Source organism: Pseudopodoces humilis, chromosome 13 (genome assembly GCF_049639895.1).
Source record: "Pseudopodoces humilis isolate 2021_Gansu_Grassland_sample_001 chromosome 13, ASM4963989v1, whole genome shotgun sequence".
NCBI lineage: Eukaryota > Metazoa > Chordata > Aves > Passeriformes > Paridae > Pseudopodoces > Pseudopodoces humilis.
The window spans coordinates 11,439,324-11,463,431 of NC_142212.1; the positions used below are offsets into that span (position 1 = coordinate 11,439,324).

At 43.5% G+C, this 24,108-nt stretch overlaps 2 protein-coding genes across 15 annotated transcripts in view; one reads left to right on the forward strand and one right to left on the reverse strand.

The window, feature by feature from the left end:
• Positions 1-12,972, forward strand: part of SLC6A6 (solute carrier family 6 member 6) — a 57,389-nt gene extending 44,417 nt beyond the window's left edge. For all 12 annotated transcript variants that reach the window (XM_005522056.3, XM_014251564.2, XM_014251567.2 and 9 more), the window contains 5 exons: positions 1,278-1,415; positions 2,508-2,610; positions 3,490-3,590; positions 4,272-4,442; positions 5,874-12,972. In XM_005522056.3, the coding sequence (XP_005522113.1) occupies positions 1,278-1,415; positions 2,508-2,610; positions 3,490-3,590; positions 4,272-4,442; positions 5,874-6,014 (654 nt within the window). In that variant the 3' untranslated portion in view covers positions 6,015-12,972. The remainder of the gene's footprint in view (positions 1-1,277; positions 1,416-2,507; positions 2,611-3,489; positions 3,591-4,271; positions 4,443-5,873) is intronic.
• Positions 12,973-15,132: 2,160 nt separating this feature from the next.
• The window catches only part of GRIP2 (glutamate receptor interacting protein 2), a 250,895-nt gene continuing 241,919 nt past the window's right edge, over positions 15,133-24,108 (reverse strand). For 2 of the 3 annotated variants that reach the window (XM_088061807.1, XM_088061808.1), the window contains exons 22-24: positions 21,394-21,630; positions 19,605-19,751; positions 15,133-17,108 (exon numbers count right to left, since the gene is read on the reverse strand). In XM_088061807.1, coding sequence (XP_087917933.1) covers positions 16,911-17,108; positions 19,605-19,751; positions 21,394-21,630 — 582 coding nt within the window. In that variant the 3' untranslated portion in view covers positions 15,133-16,910. Of the gene's footprint in view, positions 17,109-19,498; positions 19,752-21,393; positions 21,631-24,108 lie in introns of all 3 variants that reach the window. The other variant, XM_088061809.1, reaches the window with a different exon arrangement.

A 24,108-nucleotide genomic window follows, 5' to 3' on the forward strand; every position in this document is an offset into this window, starting at 1 on the left:
TTAAAAAGAAAACCAGTTTTACACAAGTCAAAATAACAAGACAGGAGGCAATAAAATTTGACTGAGGACAAAATCTGTTTGTAAATTTCCAAAATAGAGCTTCAGGAAGAGGGTAGGGTTGTTACAGGACATTCCTGGGTGCTGTAAGATTAGTGAGGTGCCAGGTAGGAAAATGCAGCTTTTTCTGAAATAATCTCTGTCTTAGGTTCCACATGATAAGTTATTAGTTAAGATGATGTATCTACTTAAAGTGAAGATCTTTTCTACAGAGACTGCCTTGATAGATACCTCCAATCCATATCCTCGTGTTCAGTGAGCTTGGTGCTTTTGTACCTTGCCAGGTTGAAAGTACAAATCAGTCAAAAGATCCTTTCCATAGTTTTACTTGGGGAAATTCAATAGTTGCTTTCCTCCAGGTGAAGAAAGATCTGGTTTTTTATTAACTTTAAAGTTTTATTCAAACCCAGTTTGGCTTATTTGCTTAACTCAAGTTACACAATTGTATAGTTTTCCAAAGGCAAGTAAGTATAAATACAGTTATCATGAAGTGAGATAAAGACTTTTAGCTCATTTATTCAGAGCTTCATTTTTGATTTACAAGTGCAAACAGTTTTCCAGATCATTGAATGAGGGCTGGATGACCAGCTCCATTATTGCTGCAGAAGTACCCAGAGCCTCAGTCAGAGATACTCAGCTCACAGCTCCACGAAGGACACGTTCAGTCAAGAAGAGCTGCTGTTCCACATCACAGTCTGCTTTCCCTTGGCTGGATTTTCACTAACAAACCCAAGAGCAGAATTAGATCAAATTGTGAAGTTAACCTAACTAGTATCTGTGACGTTTCCTGGCACATCAGAAAAAGTCTGGGGGGTACTGACCTAGCTTGGACTTTTTTGAGTGTTTTCCCTCTGCCTCTTCTCTAGCATACATCCTGTGTTCATCTGGAACAGTGACAGCATAAAAGCCACATAAGTGCCTTCCTGTCATCAGGCACATAAGTGCCTGCTTCATCCTTGTGGCTTTCATTTGCAGAGCCCCTTTTTAGCTCATAAGGCTTCTAGGTAATAGGAAATTCTGAAAGCTTGTTCCAGTCTGAAAGCTACCCCCACTCTCCAACCTCAGGGTTACAAAGGAATGGTTTCTATTTCTTTATTGAGAGCAGCACAGAGCACGGGGCTGGGGTGTTGCTGGGCAGGGTTTGTTCAAGCAGGAGTCTGGATGAACTGCATGGCAGGTAATCTTCAAGTGATGCCTTTGCTGTTGTTTTCCCTCTGTAGTTTGTTGAAGTTGAAGGACAGATCACGTCATTAGTTGATCTGCACCCATCCTTCCTAAGGAAGGGTTACCGACGGGAAATCTTCATCGCTATAGTGTGTTTCCTTAGCTATCTTCTGGGACTAACTATGGTGACTGAGGTAAGTGGTACCAGTGCTGCAAATTGCTCTCTTTTTTAGCCATTTCTCAGGCCAGTTTTAGTTATGACTGAGACTGCAAAGAATTAGGTACTCAGAGGAGAAGTGCTTTTCAGATGGACAGAGCATCTTTCATCCCTAGATCTGAAAGCATTTTGAATGGGAGTTATATATCCCTTCCCTTTTCAGTCACAGGAACGTGAACTCTCATTAAATTCAATCTGATCTCAGGTACCATTCAACATGAGTATGAATATTAACATCTAGTTCTAAATGATGAAACATAAAGGAAAACTGCAGCAGAGCACATTAAGAACCCATCCAGTGGCATGAAGGGAAAGAGATTTTTATCTTAGTTACACAGATTTGAATTAACTAAATACCACTGTATTTATTCTACATGAACAAGACAGGAATATGTTCCAGTGTGTGCGCTGTTGTGATATTTATCTTCAAAATAAAATCCAAGTCAGATTTTAAAAACAAGTGTAAGAGCATGACTGTGGGAGGTAAAATAGCACCTGTAACAAAGATGCCCAAACCCCACAGTTTTTCAAGTGAAAGTGCAGTGTAGTAAGAGCAGAGTCTAAACAGAGTTACAAAAAATGAACTATTTTCATGAAAGTAGCCCTTTCACTCAATAAATAAATTAAAAATTTATAATAAAAAATTAAGATTTATAATAAATAAATTTAAACAAATAAATAAATTAATTATAAAAAAGACCCTCCTGATGATCTGACTTTCATTTTTAGTCTTTTTAAGGTGTTAATGTTAGGAGGCAACCATTTGTTTCTTTAAATGCCCATCCTAAAATACTTGTAAAAAGGAAAGATTTTAGTGTCTCAGTAGATTACATTAAGTGGCTTAATTTTGTTTAATCTTTTTTTGTTCAGAGTTATTCCTGTATTAAACATGCATATTCCCTGGGGAAACTAATGCCAAATATTTACCTTACTTATTTGCTAGATGCTGCTTCTTGTTGGACAGGAGTCGTTGGGATATGCTGGTAGATGTCACTGGGAGCTGGGCCTGAGTTCTTGTTGTTTTCTTTTTTCCTGTTGGATCTTAACCAATTGTGTCTTTCTTTTACAGGGTGGCATGTATGTTTTTCAACTCTTTGACTACTATGCAGCTAGTGGTGTATGCCTTTTGTGGGTTGCATTCTTTGAATGTATTGCTGTAGCCTGGGTTTATGGTAAGTGAGGATCCTTTAATCTGATACCTTTTGATGAGTCAGTGACAATTTTGCAAGCCAAATATTTAATCATCAGCCACCCCAGAGTCTTCTTCCCAGCAACAGACACATGCCATTAATATCAATTTGACCTGACCTCTTGGAGACAAATTTGCATCTGGGATGAATCCAACCTTCAGTGTTTTTTCCACAAAAAAATGAGTATTCTTCCATTGCTAATTAATAAGGGCACAATTAAGCATTTTCATGTGTTAGGTTTAGAGGTAAGAGTTGAAAGTGTGGCCAGCCATGAAAATTTCTGTTTGTCTCTCAGAGAATTTCCTTTCAGAGCTTCAGTGTCTGCAGGGACAAGCCAACCAAAGAGAAAGTATGAAAAGAGAGCTGAAAGTGTATTCTGGCCCATTACTTTTGGCAATGCCAAGCACCACAGTCTGACAGTGGCCTCTGTAGCTGCCTGAGCTGTGGCTGAGGAATAATCAGATGTTTGCTGATTAGGACTGGTTATTTCTCTGATTCTCCTAATATCTCCTCAGAAAAGCAAAACAAAGTCAGATTTCCGTAGAAGCAGATGCACCATTTGCTGTCAAGTCTATTCCAAGGTGATCCCTCTGGGAAGTTCAGAGTCTGGAGAGAGGAGAGGCGGGTAGAAGAGATTAGCATCGTGTTCCTGCAGCCAGTGATGCAGGGTGGGTGGGATGAGAGGTTCCCCCAACCTTTGAGCTTTTCAAGGAAAATCATCTTGGATTTCACAGCTGTGGGAAGCATTTAAAGAATACATCTAGCACCTTCATCCTCCCTCTAAATACTCTTTGGGGAGCCAGGGAAAGCAGCTTTTATCCTACAGTATTTACAGGGCTTTTATTTGCTCTATTCTCACAGGCGCTGATAATATTTATGATGCCATTGAGGATATGATTGGATACAGACCTGGTCCCTGGATGAAATGGAGCTGGATTGTGATTACACCAGTTCTTTGCGTGGTGAGTATTGACCTGTGCTCTTTCAAGTATTGCACTTGGCAGTGCTAAGACACCTCTTGCTGCTTCTCTTTGAGGGAAGGCTGTTGCATTCAGAAGCCAATTTGCAAAGAGAAGGTGAAGGCTTGAACATACCTCTCAAAGACATCATGTTCTCAGATGTCAGCTGTTAACATGACAGCTCTACCGTCTCTACTGTGCCTGCACAAATTGTAGTTGGCTACATTTAAGTGAATTTTTCTTAGGATTGGCAAAATTCTACATTCACAAAGAGAAAATTCACTCTCCAAAGAGCAGTCCCTACTTTAAGACATAGGACTGCTAGGCCATTGTAGTAAAAAGACTTGAGTAGTCTGAGGCAGACTTCGGCTTGAAGTATTTGATTGGGTGGGAACATCCTGGTAATCTTGCAGCAAACAGCTGAGCTCTGAAAAAAAATTGTCAATGTGCTACAGCTGTTCAGCACCATCTCTTAGCAGTCTGTTGACACACAGCAGGTGCTATAAGCAGATGCTCATCCAGTGATTGAATGGAAGAACAATTCCCCCATTGGTTTAAAATACATATGGTATCTATCAGCTCTGCCTTTCACTGCATGTCTTCCTCTGGGGCAGTGGTTGTACCAGAGCCCTACTGCTTTTAGCACTTTTTGAGCCTCACTTCGTTTTCCTTTCTCATCCACAGGGGTGCTTTATCTTTTCTTTGGCCAAGTATAAACCACTGACCTACAACAAGGTCTACACATACCCAGACTGGGCAATTGGCCTGGGCTGGGTTCTTGCCCTTTCCTCCATGATCTGCATCCCTATGGTGATGGTCATCCGCATCATTCAGTCAGATGGGTCACTCATTGAGGTAAGAATAACCAATTGACTGTCTAGGGGAAAAGGGGAGCTTTAACTTGTTGTGTTTTATACAAAGTAATGCTTGGAAAACTGCCACCTTGTCCAGGTAAGGCAAATAAGACTGTTAAAGATCACCTGTCCTCTGGGCAAACAGTAGAAGGAGAACAAACACAAAGCCTTCTGTCCTCAGATAAATACCAAGTGATTTTACTCATGTCCCACTTGTGCAGCTTCCAGCTTGGCAAATCATTACCTCCACGTGCAGACAAACATTTAAGGACTGAAGTGTTTCTGAGTCTCAGGTTTCTGTTCTCCAGCCCCCAGGGACACAGAAAGCACCATCCTGAAAACTGCTGGGAAAGAAAGATAAAAAGAGAGAGACCTGGGTCAAACCCAGTTGTGTGAAAACTCATTGAATGTCAAGGAAATTCAGATACACCTGTGGATTGTGTGGCATGGCCTTCACTGTGGGGGACTAAATAAAAGACAAACCCTCTCAACAGAGGGCTTCACTTTTTAGCTTTTTAAATTTGTGTTTATTTTATTTCAAATTGAAACACTGGATCCAGATTGCCCTGGTATTTGAAAAACTTTGGGTCTGATTTAGACTTGACAGTGCAGATTCCTTCAGGTTTGGATTTGCAGGAAATGTCTTGTCCTTTGCAGTTCAGTCTGGGCTCCTCCAGTTTGTTTTTTTCCTTGCGGTGGAAAGCTTTTAGAGGCTGTGCAAGCAGGAAACAGCAATTCTCTTCAAAGTTTTCAGATTAGTTTTGTTTTTGCCTAACAAGTTGATCTTAAATGCAGCTCAGGGTGTTCTTGGAGAAGAAAGTGGGACACTTTGGGTTAGGAAAAAAGAGAATAGAATTTAAAAAAATACCAAACCCAAACATTTCCCAGAGCACAAACACTTGCATTTTTTTTCGTCCAAGTGTTAATGGCCTTTTTCAGCTGTGGCCAGGGCATAAGTGTTAATTTTCCTGCCTACATTGTCACCATGAGAGACAAGTCTAAAAGTAGCCAAAACACTGCTCAAAGACCATGTTAGGAAAGGAAAGAGAGTAAACACTGGTCAGATGCCATTCAGTTCTTCCTTTGTGAACTGAGATGTAGGACAGAAGTTGCCACTTGGCAGCACAGGCTGGGCTGAGAGGCAGAGCTGCTTCTAAATGAGGAAGGAGGACGCACATCATTTGCAGCATTGAAAGCCCAGCGTGCAGGATGCTGGCTAAAGCTGGGACTTCCCTCCTGTCTGACTTCCCTGCCTCAAATCAGGCTCTGCAGCTGAGCAGGAGCTGAAGGCTCCAAGATCCCCACATCCTTACAGAGCCATGGGCACACATCTCCGACAGCCGCCATCCCTGTCCTTGGAATGCCACGTCCTGCATGTGGAGACACGGAGGCCCTCTGGTCATCTCACCTCTGCTTTCCTTCTCTCTTCCAGAGGATAAAGGCAGTGGCTGCCCCCAAGGAAGTGAATCGGTGGTCCAAAGAAACGGAGAGTGGCACCCCCTTCTGCCCCAATGGAACTTCGAATGGCGGATTGATCAAGCCAACTCATATCATTGTGGAAACCATGATGTGAGCTCTCTCTGTGAGAGGATAAACCTGCTTTAACTGCCGTTTACTAACCATAGATTCTCATAGGACCAGGTTTACAGAGCTTTATATTTGCACTAGGATTTATTTTTATTTCTCACAGAGAAAGTTATTTTTTGTGTGTGTGTTTTTTTTTTAATATTTTGTAAGGTAATCACAGCAGACGTCTCTCTGTAGAGGGAGAGCTTTCATATCAGACTAGACATATTACAAGAATTTACTATTATTGGGTTTTTTTAAATATATATATCTTTATCTCTAAATATTATACACCTTACCACTTGAATTGATTGTCTTGCCAGCAATACATTCAAGTCTCAGAAAGCAATTTTAGGTGCTGGTATGGTTGGGAGCAGGGTAACCTACAGAACACACAAAAGGAGCTCTGTTGAGAGATACATTTTTTTAAAAAATGCTGTTTCAAGAGAATTTTCAAAGGTGTAGTATTTTCACCCTCTGGTTCAACTGTGGTAAACAGGCATCAGGGTCACTTTAGGGCGTGAGTACAGTTCTGTTTAGTGCAATCCCTGGATAAGGATATAGCCAAACAGCTGGAGTGGGGAGTTTGCAAGGGATGCAGAGAGCTGGGTGTGAACAGTCTTATGGCTGTCCCTCCCAAGGACAGTACTGGGACCCTGTCACACCAGCTGAGGAGAACTTGAGAAAGTTATTTGCAAGATTTGACATGGTTCAGTCTTTTTCTGTTGTTTATAAATTTTTTGAGGTTTGGGGTCTTTTTTTTTTTTTTACTTAAGTGAAATGCCTGCTGTCTGTGTGTGAGCAGGGAGGTTGAGTTCCTGCTCCTGAGTTTTCCAGCAATCCATATTTTGGTGTGGTGGTCCTGGTGTAAACTTGAATTCTGCAAACCGGGAGGACAACCTGTCCCCAGGGCAGCAGGGATGAGCACAGAGCAGCCAAGAGGGGAAAAGCAGCACTTGCTCTCTGGGTGCTTTAGGTATTCGCTCCTCATTTGGACTTTGGTTTGGGAAGGAAAATAAAGGAATTGCTTTTGGACTTTGACCATCCAGAGGTGAACACAAACTGGGTCATCCCTGACAAGAAGAACAAAACCACTCACCTGGTATAACTGGTATTGATAAAGAACACGTTGTTAATAATAATAGTAATGATGATAATAATATCACACAGCAAACAGGTGCTTTTCATCCACGTATCTCAAAAATGCTTTTCTAAGTTTGGGAACCAGTATTTGCTTTATTTATTTATTTGGGGGAGGAAGGTCATTGCTGTTGGAGGAACAGACAAAAGGATTGAGTCCCTTGTCCTGTATTACTAAATAGCAGTAGTGGACCTAGAGCCCCCAGTCTCCTTGCTCATCATTGGACTAAACCATGATTTTATTTTATTCTATTTTATTTTATCTTTAGGGGGGCTGGAGGGTGGCAGACATATTTATGAATCTTATCTGCTGAAGAAACAGGACTGTTTAGAATTTAAATTAAAGCAAAGGGAACATGTAACACTGAAATATTTTGTGTTGGTCAGAAGGAATTGGATACCATTCCAGGTGAGACTGGGAAGTGAAATGACTACAAGGAGTATAGGAATGGGGATTCCAGTTCATGTAGTGCAGGTGAATGTTTCTGTGGGAAACTGGATCCCTGAAAACTGTCCAAAACATGGACAAAAGCCTTTTTCTGTCTTCAATTTTTTTTTTTTTTTTTTTTTTTTTTAACTTGAGCAGGTTGTGCTGGGAACAGGTTCTCTGGCAAAACTCAGCCTTGTCTTGTGGGCATTGTATTAGAGGGAGAGAGTTTTTTTTTTTTTATGATACCACAGGTAGTCTATCCAAAGGTATTTAGAAGAAATGCTTGATAAAAGCGGAGTTTGTATCTGCTTATTCTGCTGTCAGCTTAGTCTGTCAGGGCAGAGTTTGTCATTTATTTAAACAGGAACATAAACAGTTCTTAACATTCCTACACAGTAGCTTTATTTCATTTTTTCTTGCCCTGTGTGCTACCTGGCCACAGCAGCACAAACATTTCTTAACTTGTTTCCCTGTAACAGAAATGGGGAGACTTAAAACCAAGAGATGGACCAAAATAATTATTAATTATTAAAGAAAAAATATCGCTGCATCTGTAACTTCCAAATCTTTCTAGTTTGAATTTCTGGATGCTTTTGCAACAGAAAGATGAGTTGCAGCAACAAAACCAGCCATGGTAGAATTGTGTTTTCTTTTTTCTGGTTGCTGTATTATGAGAGTTCTCAAGGAAACTTTTGCACAGCTGGAGATGGCAAACATCTAAATGACACCTGCTGGGCCAGTGGCAGAAACCATCCAAGGTCAGTTCAGGAGGAATTCTGAGAGCCAGTGGGTGTCATCAAATGTGCCCAAAATGAAGAAACGTGCATACAGCAATTTTATATTTTTACCAATCAAAGGCAAGGAAATGTAACCAAAGATAACTCTCTTAGTGGGCTTCAGCTTGGACTCTCATTTTTTAGTTACAATCAGTGTCTGCAGTAAACAGACACAGGTAAAGAGAAAGTAGAAAGTTGGGGGGGAGTCTAAATTAATGGGTTTTGTGAGTGCAGATGAAACACTGATGCTTCATTTATTTCTTTTTTTTTATATATACATACATTGTCATACAATTGTTTGAGATTTTAGTGACTTTTGTGCTATGGAGCTAAGACAAACTTTATTTAGGGGAAAAAATGGTTTGACTACATCAAAGATGTCTCCAGCAAGTCAGCTGGGTGTTTAGGCATCTCCCATGTTGTGGAGAGTGTCTTAGTGAGAAGAACCAGAGGGATAATGCTACACCTTTCAAAATAAAACTACCAGAGAATAGAACCCAGCCCCATTTCAATACAAACTGTGCCATTCAAATCAGTTGCTTCCATGTTTCAAGTGAAAAGGTCTTGCACATATGCAACAACCTCATTGAAGATTCTCTGTGCCAGCTTCCCGGGCCCTGCTGTGCTCTTCAGCACAACTGCAAGGGAGGGCTGGGACTCGCCAAGAGCCAAGAAATCATTGTTTCTGGAAAACAGTTCCACTCACCCCTCCTCCCTCACCCTGACAAAAAAAAAAAAAAAAAAAAAAAAAAAATTGTACCAAATTCTTCTTGTTTTATCTGGGGTTTGAGTTCCAGTGAGCACATTTGCATTTTTACAGTTTGGGGTTTTTACCTAACAATTTTATCAGATTTCTAAACTTTTCTTGGTGATAAATTTGCATTTGAACATGATCCTCTGCCAAATTTATTAAAAAATAATTTTTAAAAAGAAGTTTGTGTTTTCTACCTATTTTGACTGCAAAGACAACTGATTTTTTTCCTATATTTACTTGTTTAAACTCTTATGACCTATTTTACCTGTTTTGTGTAAAAGAGGAACTCTGTGTTAAAGCATCATGACTAGTTATAGATGAACTGGTTTGGATCTGGGGAAAACAGTGCAGTTTTGGCATGAGATCTTTAGAACCAGATCCCTGAGATTTAAACCAGCATAAACCAAGATAAAACGCACACCTTTTCATTTTCATGTACCTTTGTATTCATGGGGTTTCCTGGGCTTGAAAACAGCAGTTTCAGCAGTATTTATTTCCAGCTGAACTGAAATCAAGAGATAGTAGAAAGATAAAGGGGAGCATTTCCCCATGAGATTTTTCTGACCTGTTTCTTATTTTTCTCAATTTTCCAAACCTTTTGAGTTCACCTGTCACTAGTGATGATCTCTCTGAATGAGCATCTATTTTAAGGGACTTTACCAGTAGTCTGTATCTCAGTGTTTAAACAGTATGATTTCATAAATAGAACTGGTTTTTTATTGTTGTTGTTGTTCTTATTCTATTTTTCCTTCTCATCTATAGCTTTCCTTTTCATCTGGTCCAAACAGATCCACACACTTAGAAAAGTCCTCTTTCAAGTTTGAGATAGTAGGTCCACAATGGATTTGTTCTTGTGTTGTAAATGAAAACACAAAGCCTGGCAGCTGTATTTGCTGTCTGGAACAGTACTGGTGGCCACCCCACAGCAGCAGCATGGCTCCTGGAATTAGGGGTGGAGGGGAGTTAGGTATGATCTGCTGAAACAGCTCACCAAAACTGATATTCACGGCTGTTCTTGGGGAGAGGAGGATATGAGAAAAAGTAGGGGGAAAAAAATATAGTGCAGCCTTACAGTTGCTGTAACACCAAAAACCCCAACAACAGCAGCAGAGCTTTTATTGTCACCACCAGGACAGCGCTTCCTGCAGCTCTTTCCAATCCTGTCTTCATCCTCCTTTCCCAAATGCAGATGCTCCTGGTTCCTCTTCTTTGTCTCAGTGTTAGATAATTCAAGTAGATCTGAAGACACATGGACATCTCCATTCAATAGATCTTTTCCAAGTCTCCTCCTGGTCTGTTTTTATTTGCTACGGAGACTTTCAGTTTTGTTGAGGTTGTGCTTGTCGCACTTGGGTTCAAAGCTCCCACTTGTTGCATCACTGGCAGACTTCCAGCTGTGGGAGAAGGATTTGAACACTTTTGAATAACTGATTATTAGCTTCCATGTCTTGCAGTCCCTGCAGGATCATTCATGGAGGTATAATGTATATAAAATGTTAAATAAGCTGTGCATTGAATGCAGTGGACAAGTTAGTTAAGCAGCTCAAGTACACTTGGAAGAAAGATGACCCTGACATCATTTCCAAGGAGATTCAATGGAAGTTGCTCACTTTCAGTAAAAAGAATAAAAAATAAATCTGTGTTTAAGTAGACTAGTAGATGAAATCTTCCACCCTCATATGCACGCACACAGTGGGGACATTGCTTTTATTCCTAGGCTGCAAATCATGTGTGTAAATCTTGCCAAGCTGTTCAGGATGAGGATTGAGGAGGTTTAGGCACCACTTGCCTACAAAGAGCCAACCTGCCAGGGTGTCCAAATGGTCTTTCCTAAATGGGGGTGGTGGAAGAGGGAAAGTAATAACGAAATCCTGGACCATGGCCCCTCCAAAGAAGCCTTAAGGTTCAGTTTGTAAGCTCTCCTTGTAGGCACCACATGGCTCCTGGCATGGGAGGTTGGGTGTGGTGTGGGTTCAGGCAGCTGCCCTGGACTTGTTTTCTCCGAAATCAACATCCAAAGCCTTGTGGTTAGGATTGATGTGTCGTTGTGTATTTGTATATTTGCATGAGCAAAGGTCAGGAACCGTCAGACCCTGGTAGCTTGTTTTGTTTCTTATAATCAAAGATAAGCTTAGAAACAAAGAATCTAATTGATTTGGTGACACTTGACATTTAAGAAACCCTTGAACTAGTGCAAAAGAGGTGCCCTGAGCTCCATATTTTGGTCACAGAATTTTTCTTATGGTGTTAGCAGTCAATTTGAGTCTATGGGAGAGATTGTTCAAGAGATACTTGAATATAACTAGCACCAGCACCCACTGGAAAACTGCCAGATCCAGCCCCACACCCTCCACCAGATTGCGGCTCTTTTCTGCCAACCCAAAAAAAAAGTGTACATGGACAATGCTTCCCTGGGAAAAAAAAATCCCAATTTATTTGTTTCTATTAAAAAAATAAACAGAAAAAGTCACATTCTTTGTGTGGTTTTTTTTTCAGTTGTCACTGGGAATTGGTGATTTCAATTTACCCATGTCCTAAAACAAGAGCAGAAATAGCTTAAGACACCATTTCACCAAAAAGAGGGACAAGCTCAAAATTTTGCAGGTTGAAAATTTTAAGAAAACAAATCACCCACCCATCCCCATCAAAGATGGAAAACTTTGGTGACAGGGTTTGTGCCTGGAAAAGAGCCTGACCCTGCTGGTAATGCTGGCCAATTAAATGGCAGACACAGCCTTTTTGTATTGCTGCTGTGTCCTCATTTGAAATAATCAGTAAAAGTGTCAGAATTTAATTACCACAAGCTTTAGGAGTAAAGTAAATTGAAGATAATTTTAAAGGGGCAAGTTTGGGAGGCTTGTTCCCTGTGGCTCTGCAGTGTACAGCAGGATGGTGCTGCTCACTTTCACATTTGCAGCACAGGGAACACCTGGCCTGGCTTGAGAAATCAGAAGAAATACTGGGAAAAATAAAGCTATTAAAAAGAAAGAAAAAAATAAACCTCAATGATGCTAAGGAGCTGTGCACGTGCTCTGTGTGTGTGCATTTGTGGGGGAAGGCTTCAGCCCTGTAGCACAGTGAGCACGATACACTGTTCCTCAATGTACCTGCTTCTGCAGCTGAGATGTTAGAAAGAGTTGAAGTTTTTTTTCAATATATAAAGAAAAAAAAAATTAAAAAAATAAAAACCAAACAGTGGCAAAATTATGTTGAGAGGCTGATAAAAAAAACACAAAAAACCTGAGGGGGCAAGCTGAGTTAGTTCATGGCCTGCTCCTGTCCTGGAAGCCAGCGCTGGTCTCTCAGCATCACAGCATCCCAGTACTGTTCTGAAGTGCTCATTGTTCAATAGGATGTTATTCTTTTCTCCAGTGTAATGTTGTGATTGTTACCTGATAATGTTGCCAGGGACTTCACATTGTAAGAGGTGGTCCATCTTGTTTGATGTATTTGGCTAAAAAACAGCGGTGTTTTTTTAATTATTTAAATTCCTAGCAACTGTGACTACAGTAATGTGATAATGAGTAGCACATGCAGCAAGGAGGCAAGGGCGATGACAGCCTCCTTTAAAATGTCATCTGAACTTTTTTAAAGAAAAAAAACCTTAAAAATATTTTTAAAACATTTTAAAACATTTTTTGTGTGTTCCAAAACGGAATATTTGTATTTGAAAAAAATCCTGGAGTGTAATTTAATCCTAAAACCCCCTAGCCTTTGTGTATATGGTAAATGTTTGTATTTTGCAGTTTCTGTTTTGCTTTTTAGATAAATAAAATGTATATGGATATTTTTAAGTCATCTTTGCTTTTTTAGATGAGTTTGTAATCACCTTATAACTGAAAATAAAACTTTCCTTTGTAAACCAGCTATGCTCTTGGATGGGTTTGTTTTGGTCTTTGAGTAGCTCAGTTTTTCCTTTAAATCTATTACTTATTTTGGGGTTGTTGGTGTAGGCGTTTTTTGCCCTTATAAAATACGATATATATATATATATATGTGTGTAATCACTATCTAAATTCGTATCTGCCATGGTTTCACCCTGGTTGGCAGCACAGCCCCACACACAGCCTCTCACTCACCCCCTCATTCGTGGGATGGGGAGAGAATCAGAAGGGTAGAAGTGCAAAAATTCATGGGATACAAGTTAACAAGTAGCAAAACAAGTGGGGTGAGGGGAAAAAAAAAACAACAAAACATATCAAAGAGGTAAAAAACAAAATAAAAAAACCCAAGTGATGCAAAAGAAAGCCATTTCTCACCAGTTAGTGCCCAGCCCATGCATGCCCACTACTGTGAGAGTCCAAATATGTCAGAAAAGCCCAAAAGGAAGAAAAAGAAAGCAAAAACCCCACCCCAGCATTTATTTCTCTGGTGTATGGGAACCAGTTATTTAATCTTGCTGATGTCCTCTTCAGTCAAACAGATGGAGTTAAACCAGAGTGTCCATTCCTGAAGTCCTGATTTGAGGTAGGGAAAGAAATAAACAGCACATAAGTGGCTACTGCTTGTGAAAATAAAACATTTGAATATCACTGCTGAGCCTCCAGCACCCCATGCCCAGGACCAGTCCCACAGCTGTCTTTAGTTGAGGTTTTTGGCTTGGTTGGTTTTTCTGCTGGGTGTGATTAAGGACTTTGTCAGGGTTTTCTCCTCTCATCAGCACAGCCTGCAATGCCTGGGCTAAGCAGCCTCATAAAAGCCCAGACAGCAACTGCAGTGTGTCTCAAGTTAAAATAAATAAACAGGAAATTTAAAAAGCCACTAAGTGCCACAAGCTGCAGCTGAAGGTTTTCAACTACCTGCCCTGGTAGCCATCACCTGCTCAGGGCTGCAGCAGCTCCCATCAGAGCATCATCAGGGATGAGAATGGTATCAGCAGGGGGACGTGCTGAGGCTCACCCGGGGAGCAGCTCTGTCCTAACCTCTTACCTGGGACACACAGGGCAGCCCTGGGCACACACACCCCGAGGCTCACAGCCCATGGGCGCTCCTTCAGCCTCCTGCAGCCCCAGTGCCTCCCTTGGCCTCGCTGCAGGGCCCTGCTCTGAAGTCTTCGCCCCAGGAGGGCAGCCAGAGATGGAAGATAAGGGTTGTTTTTGTGGCAGTGATTCCCCACTCAAACCAGGAGCATTCCTATACCCTGCTCAGTCTCTGAAAATTCCTGCATTACCCACTTGGCCATGAAGGGTTGCAAAACCCAGCTTGCCCTATGGCCTTATCCAGGGAACATTCCAGGCTGTGCTGCCCACACTGGGAGCACAGGGGAGAAATCCTCGTTGCACAGACACAAGAATTGTGCTCTGGGTTCACAGCAGTCATTTCTTGGGATGTCTGCTTTCAGAGATGGGGTAATTTGGCTACCACAGTGCAGATCCCCAAGGCACCCTGCTGGAGCTGTAGGGTTCTGAGCACCAGATGGGACATCTCCTGCCAGCACATCATTCTCCAGGAGTTTTCTAACCCATCCCCAGGGATTAACTGCAGCTTTGCAAATGCTGCCACGTCACGGCTGCCACGCACTTTGCTGCATCAGTGTTTTGTCATGGAGCAGCCCAGCTTCCAGCCAAGATTCCCAATGTGGAAAAGCTGCAAGCAGTGCTGGAACCACATGCATGAGCATCTCCAGCTCTTCCTGTTAACAGCTACAGCAAAATTGCCTCCATGGGCACAGGGAGGGGAGCAACCCAAGTTCTGCTGCTTATGGGGGGTGGCAAGGGACAACCCCAGCCCTACACTGGAGGCCCAACAAAGAGTGGCCTCCCAGCAAAACCCTCTGTGTGGCCTCCCCCTTGTCCTCCAAGGTGTCTTAGAAACAGGGCCCCCTGGCAAGTTAAAATGCTCCTGGAAGCAAAGCATTGCCACACTATCATCCTCCAGCAGAAAGCAACACAAACCAAAAAAAAACGCATTTCATTTGCTTTTATTTAATTTAAAAAAAAAGTCAAAGTCATTCCAATCCCATTTAAATACAGAGATTTACAAATAGGTCCAAAACAGGACTAAAATATTCTTTGAAATGCTGTACTTTTAAATATTGTGCTTTCATAGATACATAAGAAAATTAGCATATAAAAATACTTTACAAGGAATACACTCTAATATATGGATAAAAATACACATTTAAGTAATGCATTTCATCTTCATATCATTCAAAATGCATAGGAAGGGATACAAGGACCAAGTTCCAAGTTTTTCTTCCTCCTTTTTTTTTTTTGTTTTTTTTTTAAAGCCTTTAATAAAAGTCTTCATTAAAAACCTATGAGAAGCCCCAGTGAGCTTCCACTGCTCAGAATATTGCATATAAAAACACTTTCGGCTGCACTGTCAATGCTCCACAGTATCAATTATGGCACGTTATCTAGTGGCAGCAATGGTATGGGATATTGCATAAGCAAAGAGAAAATGGCTACAAGGACAAAGAGCTGGATGGGGCTGTGCCTGGAAGAAACAGCCGGGTACATTGTGCTGTCACAGGGGGTGCTGGGGACACACAGGGTGGGGACAAAGCTCAGCAAAGCGACACACGCGTGCCGTACACCCACCCAACTCCCTCCACACACCACGGGCGTGCAGGTGGGGATGGAGGAACGGGAAGGGCAAGCAGAGAACAGGGCAGTGGGCTCTGGAGCTGCCACATCTGACTAAGTGAGCTCTTTGACTCCATGGCCCAGGCCTTCCCAGGGAAAGCGAAGCCACGCTGCCACCAGGACACCGACATCATCATAAAGTGCTAATTTGGGAAACAGGGCAAGCAATGCCAACAGCACAGCCCCTCTGCCTCATGGGGCCGGGGGCTCTCGGGCAGGAGCGGAGCAGCTGCAGAGCTACAAGAGGCAAAGGGGCACACACCACCCAGCCCACAGGGACACAGGACACAACCCTCACCCAGCCAAGGGCTTGTCATGCCTCTGCCTCAGGGGAGACAGCAAGGTTTCATCGATCCAAAACATCGGGGCAGCCCGGGGCATTTCGCTATCCCACTATTTACTTCCAGGCACGGGCCAGGTTTACAAGCAAGACATCTCCACAAAGCTCAGACAAACAAGGGGGATTCAGGCAGGTACTCAAGGCCTTTAGCCTTGGATATGGCCTCTACTCTGTAGTCACTACTGAGCACAGGTTACAACACTGCTCATGGGAATCAGCCACACAAGGTGCCTAATCCCACTACGGGGTGAACCAGACCTAGCAGGGAGTGTGGACAGGGCTGGCAGGAGACAGCTGCAAATACCAGTTTTTGCACAAGAATTGCATTTAGCCACTCTCAAGCACATTTTAAAATGTCTTTTAACTGGCTCTCTCCACAGCCCTGCACTGGGAGTGCAAGGGGCTGCAGGAATTGATTTACCAGGAGTGTTGAAAGGATGGAGCTGGGCACAACAGAAAAAGGAAAGGCATTTCAGTCCTGCTGTATGTGATTAACTGAGCAAACAACATAATAGCACCATGTGTGTTTGTAGGATGGCCAAGGCCTTTCAGGGTGAGGAGGATGCCAGAGGCAGGACCCTGCACACTCGATGCCAGGAGCACAGGGGGATGCCCTGTGCCCCTGGGGGATGGCTGTGGATGCTCCTTCCCCCCTCTGGCAGTTTGTCCCACTGCCATCACTGCCACAGCCCCAGACACACACCCAGCTCCGACCTTTCCAGCAATATTTGGCGGTCTACAGGCTCACTGAAGACCCACCTCCCCACTTGCAGGTTATGGAACACAGAGCATTTACAAATACCAGTGCAAAAAAACAGGAAAAACACCCCAAATACAAGAGCTCAGCAGAGACATAATCTGCTCTGCTCCTGCTGCTCAGAGCGTTTGGACACTCGCCTTGACCTCGGCGCTGCGGGGCACCTGCGCCAGGAGCTCTCTGTTCCCCTCGGAGGGAGCGTTGGCAGCCAGTGCCAAGGGGTTCCGGCTAATCACCAGGTCCAGCTTATCTCCAGCCTCTGAAATCAAGGGAACGGCCAGACAGCAGTCAAAGTCTCTCGTTCGGATGTGGTTTACCTGCCGGGATGGATTTAGGACATGCCATGGGGAGGAACAACAGAAAGACCATGTTTGTTAGTCAGCAAATGCAAGATTAGTGCTAAACCCCAGCTGGAAAAAAGACACAACTCTTGGGGGTCCCTGATTCCAAGTTCACAATGGAGAAGAGTGAAGCAACCCTTTGCTCTTCCCCATTGTGCATTCATGCTCAAGAATGAGCATCCATGCTTAGCTGAGGAATGATGCAGTAACTGATAGAGGAAGCGGGGAAAAAAGTCTGGACAAGGCATGAACCCTCACCCCCGGTGCCTGGAGCAGTATTACAAGTATTAAACACTGCAGGGCTCAAAACCAGTTCTCCTGTTCAAGCCTGTAGAAAAAAGTGTTGCCATTTTCCATTATTTTTTTGCCATAATGGCTTTTACTGGCCTTATATTAGTGGTGCCAAGTATTCAGCACATAGAAAACAAATAAAGGCTTCTGGCAATCATTTTCCAGCTCAGCCAGAGGTAAACCCAGAATGTACCAAACAGTTTCTGCTTCCCCTCTCCCCATTTATACCCTTCATTTCACAGGAGTCTGGATGCATTTCATGTGGGCTCAGAAGGCAGCTGCAAATTCTCTCTGTAGGATTCAACAGTGAAAGCAATTACTGCTGGCTCTTGCAGGCCTTCAAGCGCATTTCTAGGCTGGGTCATCTGGAGAAACCACCCCAGCTCTCTTGCCTACAGCTACCAGAACACCTGGGCTTGGTGCCATGACAGCCCTGGGACAGAGCAGGCTGGCAAATAGCACAGGGATGGGAAGTGGGGAAGGGGAAAAGCAATTTCCCATACGCCTTTGGAGTGAACATAACCCCTGAGGCCAGGTTTTGCTTCCTTTTTTGGGTAAGGGCTGAGTATTTGGCTCCATACAACCCTTCCATCCCAAGCCCCTTTCCCAGAGTTAATGCATGCCCACAGTGCTGGGTCCATGAAAGCAGCAGTGTCCCCCCACCCTAGCCAGTGTCCGCACAGAGACCCCAGTACTGCCCCTTACAGCAGAGGGACAATTTGTAGCCCACTCATGGACAAGGAGAGATAAACCACAAGCTGGCTCTGCCCCTGCTCTGTGCCAGCCAGGCAGCTCCAGTGCAGAAGTGCCACGAGTGCAATGCCATGCTCCAGTTAATCCGTGCAGCCAAGAGGCGGAGGGTCTGTGACAGCAGGGATGAGGTGTTTCACTGGCTTTCGGGCACATCTTTGTGCCCACAATCAGCAGCACTCTGCAGCATCCTCAGCAATTCATCTCTGCACTTCTTGAGGGGAGTCACCTATGGCACGTCTGCAATCCCTCGTTCCCAGCTCCACTCGTAAACGCAGTGGCAGCCTTGTGTGCCCGCAGGTGTGAGCTGTGCGGCACAACGTGTGGAAAAAGGGTGTCCAAAGTCTCCATGCTGCTCTGTTTAGGATTTTGGGCACACCTCCCAGAGCACTTGGCACTCGCAAAAAAGCAACACGTCCAACATTGTACAGAAAGGCAGCCCAGAGCCTAATTAGCTTCTTGTTCATTCTTGCACCATCTTTTATTTGAAGCTGAGAAGGAATAATTGTATAGCAGCCAGCTGGCTAGAGACCATAACAAGCTTAAACAAGGTTCCCCACAGTGCTGCCAGTCCTCCAGTTACCTGATGTACATAAAGTATTGGCTCCAATCCGACTGCTAAGAACCCCCGCCTAGAAATTAGTAAAACTAAACATCTGAGTGTTTCCAAATATGGTCACAATATCTGCATTTCCAAATGGTGGCAATTTTTCCACAGAGGTTGCACTTCCTTCAGTTGCTGTTTGAGTTGCCCCAAAGCTAAAATAGTTGGTTTTCATCCACACAGAGCTTCTCTCCAACCTCCAAAACTCACCAGGCTTTTTCTGTCCCTTTCTGTCCAATATGCTCAGGGCACATTTATTACAGACTGTGCTTTTGACCAGAGTTTTTATTCTGTTTCTGCATCAGCTATTTCAGATGAAGCATTTTTCAAAGAAAAATATCCATAAAAAATACCTTGCTTGAAGGATGTGTTTCCTAGAAAACTCTTCTAGTTGTCAAAGGCATGCACAGAACTTCATGAACATCACTTAATTCCACAAGGGGCTTCACAGGAACACATATTGGTCAATACAGTCTGGTTCATCCAAATACCAGGAATAGGACTGAGGGTGAGGAAAGGAAGCAACATAGCTTTTTGCTTGTTTTGAGCTGTCCAAGCTCAAAAAGGCCAGTGCCAGAACAGGCTGTGCCCTGGACCAGTGTAACCTAGGAGTACCACCTGGGGTACCACCTGGAGGTACTACCTAGTGACTTCTTATTATAAAACACAGGTCCCATTGAGTGTTGGTGGCTAAGAGCTCACCTAGTTGGCTAACTATTACCTTTCATTAAAGTTAGTGCTGCCATGGATGGGTCTCACTTCTCTCTTCCTCTCAGCCACTCATTCACTCCGTCCCAGCCTCCAGAACTGCATTTTGCATTTATTACCTGAAGCACTCTGTCATATGGCTTGAGGCCACACTGATCTGCTGGCCCATCCGGACGGACCATATTTACATAGACACCTTTTTCTAACAGGCCATCCGACAAACTGAATCCAAAGTCTTCGCTCTCTGGGTCTTTGTGGAGTGTCATCTGGAGAGGCAGAAAGAGAAGAAGCAGGTTTCAGTGCAGCAGAGTAAGGAGGGGATGTACAAAGTTGCCAGGATGGGAACAGCATGAGTAATTTGTGCAGATCTACAGGTCTCCTGGGCAGGTTTTTCTTAGCCTGGGCAGGTAACACAGACTGAGCCTTATTTACCTGACACCATCATCACAGGAGAATAGCTTTCAACCCCATGACAGTCCCTCAGCCTTGGATGTGGAAGGAAACACAAGCAGTGTAATACAGACAGCACTCATGTTTCACCCAAAGAGCAGCAAACAAGTGTTTTTAATGGAGCATCGCCTTCACTGGGCCAGGTTATGCTGTGTGTCCTCTGTGTGTGCCAGAACAGCACACGGAAAATCAACATGTTTTACTGGGAATTTTAAATGTAGTGAGTCAAATGTGAAGACAGCTCATTTTTAATACATTACTCAGCAGGAACATCTAAAATTTTCCATATTATTCACAAGTTTTTTTCAGAAAATTCGTATCAGTAAGCGCTGACGCTCTGAGGACAAGAAATTAGCAACCTCATCAACCTTCCCTTGGGCACATCATGCTTTGGCCTTGTCTAAAGGAGGAGAGCACTGCTGAAGTGTGTCTTGCCATGGGATAACACCGGGAACCAGGGACAACTGATTCCCCAACACTCCCCTTGCCTCCCATGAGCTGGGAGCATCTCTACCATGGATCACACTCCATGACTCTTCTCCTGGCTGGATGAGCCTCATGGATCTGCGGTCCTGGGGAAGGAAAATGCTCAGGATGACGCACAGGAGCATCCCACCTGCCCTCAACCTTATTTCCAAACACAGCCAACACCAGATGCTCCAGCAGAATGAAGAGTCACCCTATAACATGCCTAATTACAAGCTCTCCTCCTTCAGGTACCAAGGAGTTTTATTTAAAGACACATTTGCCATGCCCTGAAGGGCAAACACAGATCAAACATGAAAAAGTTGATTTTTCCAGCTAGCATAACTGCAGGTTTCGTTCTGAAGTCACATTAGGAAAGAAAAAGGCAATCAAATATTTGAAACCTCTCCAGCTCCCTTCCCTGCTTGCATTCTACATCAGCAGCTTCTACAGTTAATTACTTTTCCTAATTACCATTGCCTTGCACAATGGTTAAACTGGCTACATTCAGCTGGGTGCTGAAATCAAACCAGTATCCCATCACCGAAGTGAAGTTAAAGTGGAGGGAAAATAAGTAGTTTTTATTTGAGAAGTGGCCTACTAAATGGAGCGTACCACAGGAAAAGAGCTGATGGGTCTCCAGGGGGCCATACTTTGAGCTCTCTCACTTTTATCTGTAGCACCAATTAACAAACTCCAAAACACAAGGACCTGGAAATCTTATATATAAAGAGAAATAGCAAAGCCCAGGTTTGAACCCTGCTGAATGATGGCAGCTAAATACCATTACTCTTCTGAAGGGTCTCCTTCATCTTAATCTGACCTTTCAGAAACCTTTTCTACAGACCCTGGTGAGGGGCAGCTTTAACAAGGACCAATATCTGGGGGTCCATCTGAGCAAAACAGACTTTTTACAAGGTTGCAAAGGATCTACAGCTTTAACCACTGAGGTACTGCAGTGCCACAGCTACACCTTCCCTTGGTGACACAAACCTTGTGAAACTCAAGGGGGGTCGGGGACATGATTTCCTGCATCTCCTTCTCGATCTTCTTCATGTCCAGGTTCCTCTCGTTCTTCTTGGCAGGGGAGCTGCTGCCCTCAGTCTGTCCGTCGGTGCAGCTGGAGTTGGCTTTCCTCAGTGGGCTCATTCCCGAGGGGTTGACAGAGTCCAGGAGCAGCTTGCTGCCCTCCAGGCCCAGGTTGTGCACGCTCCCTGTCATGATGGATGCCTGCAGGGCGAGGGCACAAGGTCACTCTGCAGAGTCAGCAGCAGGAAGAGCCGGTCCACTCAGCCACTAAAGCGCCACAGACAACACGGCAGCACCACTGCTCTCATTAATCTGAATTTAAGTACCAAGAAGCTCCTCCTGTTGGCTGTAAGAGCCATTCCCAGACCTTGGGAGCCTGCTTCCAGGTCTGTGGCTGAGCCATTTTGTGCTCTCCACTCTCACCCCAACAGGGAGTTTAATCTCAGAAGGAAGCATTTGTGTCTTATTTTCACACAGACCCTTCTACACAAACAGGGCCAGGCAGGCCTCATCTTGTGCATGAACCATCTTGATCTCAGGATCAGCTTCCTCAGGGAGCTCCCAGAGGAACGGTGTCTGCCTGGTTCTCCAGCCTACCTCTGCAGGCTGCAGCTCCCCTCCAGCATCACACAGTGCTGGCAATGGCCCAGGGGAATCAGTGCCTTGGACTCCACTGAGGGCAATTCAGCACAAAAATTAGGATTTTATCTGTCAGTAAATAGGAACTGCCACTGAGCAAAACTGAGTTAAAAATATGAAATTAAGTAGTATTTAAGCCTGGTCATCCTTGATAACATCCATTAAAAGATGCCCCTAAGTAGATTCAACTCCATTTGGCAATGCTTTTCTCTAATGAGATTATGTTGATCAAAGCTAACAAAGGAGTCAAGAATCTAGTCTGTGGAACCTCAACTGGCTCCAGGTCATAGAGTCCATTTAAACAGTATAATGAAACCTGTAATTTCAAAGTTCAAGTTCAAAAGGTCTGCAGTCCCAATAAATGTCAAAAGGTAGAAGAAATGAAAGAAAAGGTAGGGAGCAGACAGCAAAATTCTTCAACACTAAATGTGCTAAGTCAAAGAGCAATTGCTCCTGTGCACAGGAGAAATATCATCCAATTAAATCTCTAATCAAGACCCTCCAGCTCTTTGCTCCAAGGTAGAACAAAGGCAAATAAAGTGAATTATGGTGGTAGTAGGAAAATGCGAGCACTACCCATGTTATCTCGAAAAGGATTGGATAAAATGCAGAAAACCTTTCAGCTTTGCACTTTTCAGGTCTTCACACATGACTTCATCAGCTCAGGTTTGGGCAAAACTCAAATACCTGCTACGTGGAAGGACACTGACTTACCACATACTTGAAAGGCAGACTAACAAACAACAGCACAGCCAGCCAGGGTACCTTTGGTCACTGCCCTCGGGTAGCCTCAGCCCCCAGGATGCTGTGCTGTGCTGTCCCAGCACAGGGAGGACAGAAAGGTCTGTGCATACCATGCCACTGCCCTCCCCCACGAGCTGCAGATACCACAACCAACCAGGACCCAAAAGCGTTGGACTCCTTCTCCATCTTCACGGCATTTAAATCCTCCGTGCAGAGTCATAAGCAATTTCCTAAGGTTTTTTCCATAAGCTTTAGTGCAAGCAGCAAAAAAGGCAATTTCAGACTTCTCCAGCCTCTCTTTGCTCTGCATTATTTTTACTGCCTTGGCTGCCCTCAGAGCAAAGTGGAGACACACTCTTTACTGGGAAAAGTCTGTTTCGTCCCATACTCACAGCCTGGAAGAGGATTCTGATTGTGTGTGAACCTGTTTCTAGGCAATCATGGGTCACCTTGCACAACTCTTCATATTTAAAAGCAAATTATGAAGGGCAAATTTTTTAAAAAAATACGAACAAATCAAATCTCTGACTGTCATAAAATCACAGGAGGCTGAGTGTTGGGGTAAGAAAGCTGAAATACAGAAAAGGCCCCAATGAGTGCTGCACATCCTACAGCACACTTCAGAAAGTGAAGCACGTGGAGAGGCAGGAATAGATCAGCAGTATTTTGAATTTGATAAAAGCAGAGTTGAACCCAACAGATTCCTGCTAAAATCAGAGACTTCCCTTCTGTCCCCAAAACTTTCAAAATATTCTAGAAATGTGCTTAATACACTGAAACCCTGGAGGTGCTCAGCTTTTACTAAGATTCCTTCACATGTTTAAAAACATTTCTGTAACTGTCAAAGCTCCAAACAGAATAAAACAGCAATTGTACCACAGATCCTGGAAAACAAAAGAGAGTCCAACAAATCCCTTCTTTTGCATTTAGATACCAGCAGAAAAGAAATATTTATGCATCATTTTAGAGAGGTACTTTCTCTAAAGCACTCAACAGCTGTTCAGAAAGATTGGGAACAGCTGCCTAAACTCACTTCTAAATACATTCAGATCCAGGAAATAAGTGATCAAGGGAAAAAGTTATAGTCTGGGAGGACTGGGGATTTGGGGTTTTGAGTGTTTTGTGGGGTTTTTTTAAGTCAGCATTTTCTTAAGCAGTTAAGATAATAAAAACAGCATTCCATGCTTCAGCACAATAAATTTAATTGAAATTTCCTTCTCCACTTACAGGTGCTAAGGATCAAGGAGGAAAGGACAATTAGCAAATCCCTTGTCACAATACAAAGCAAAACAGGAC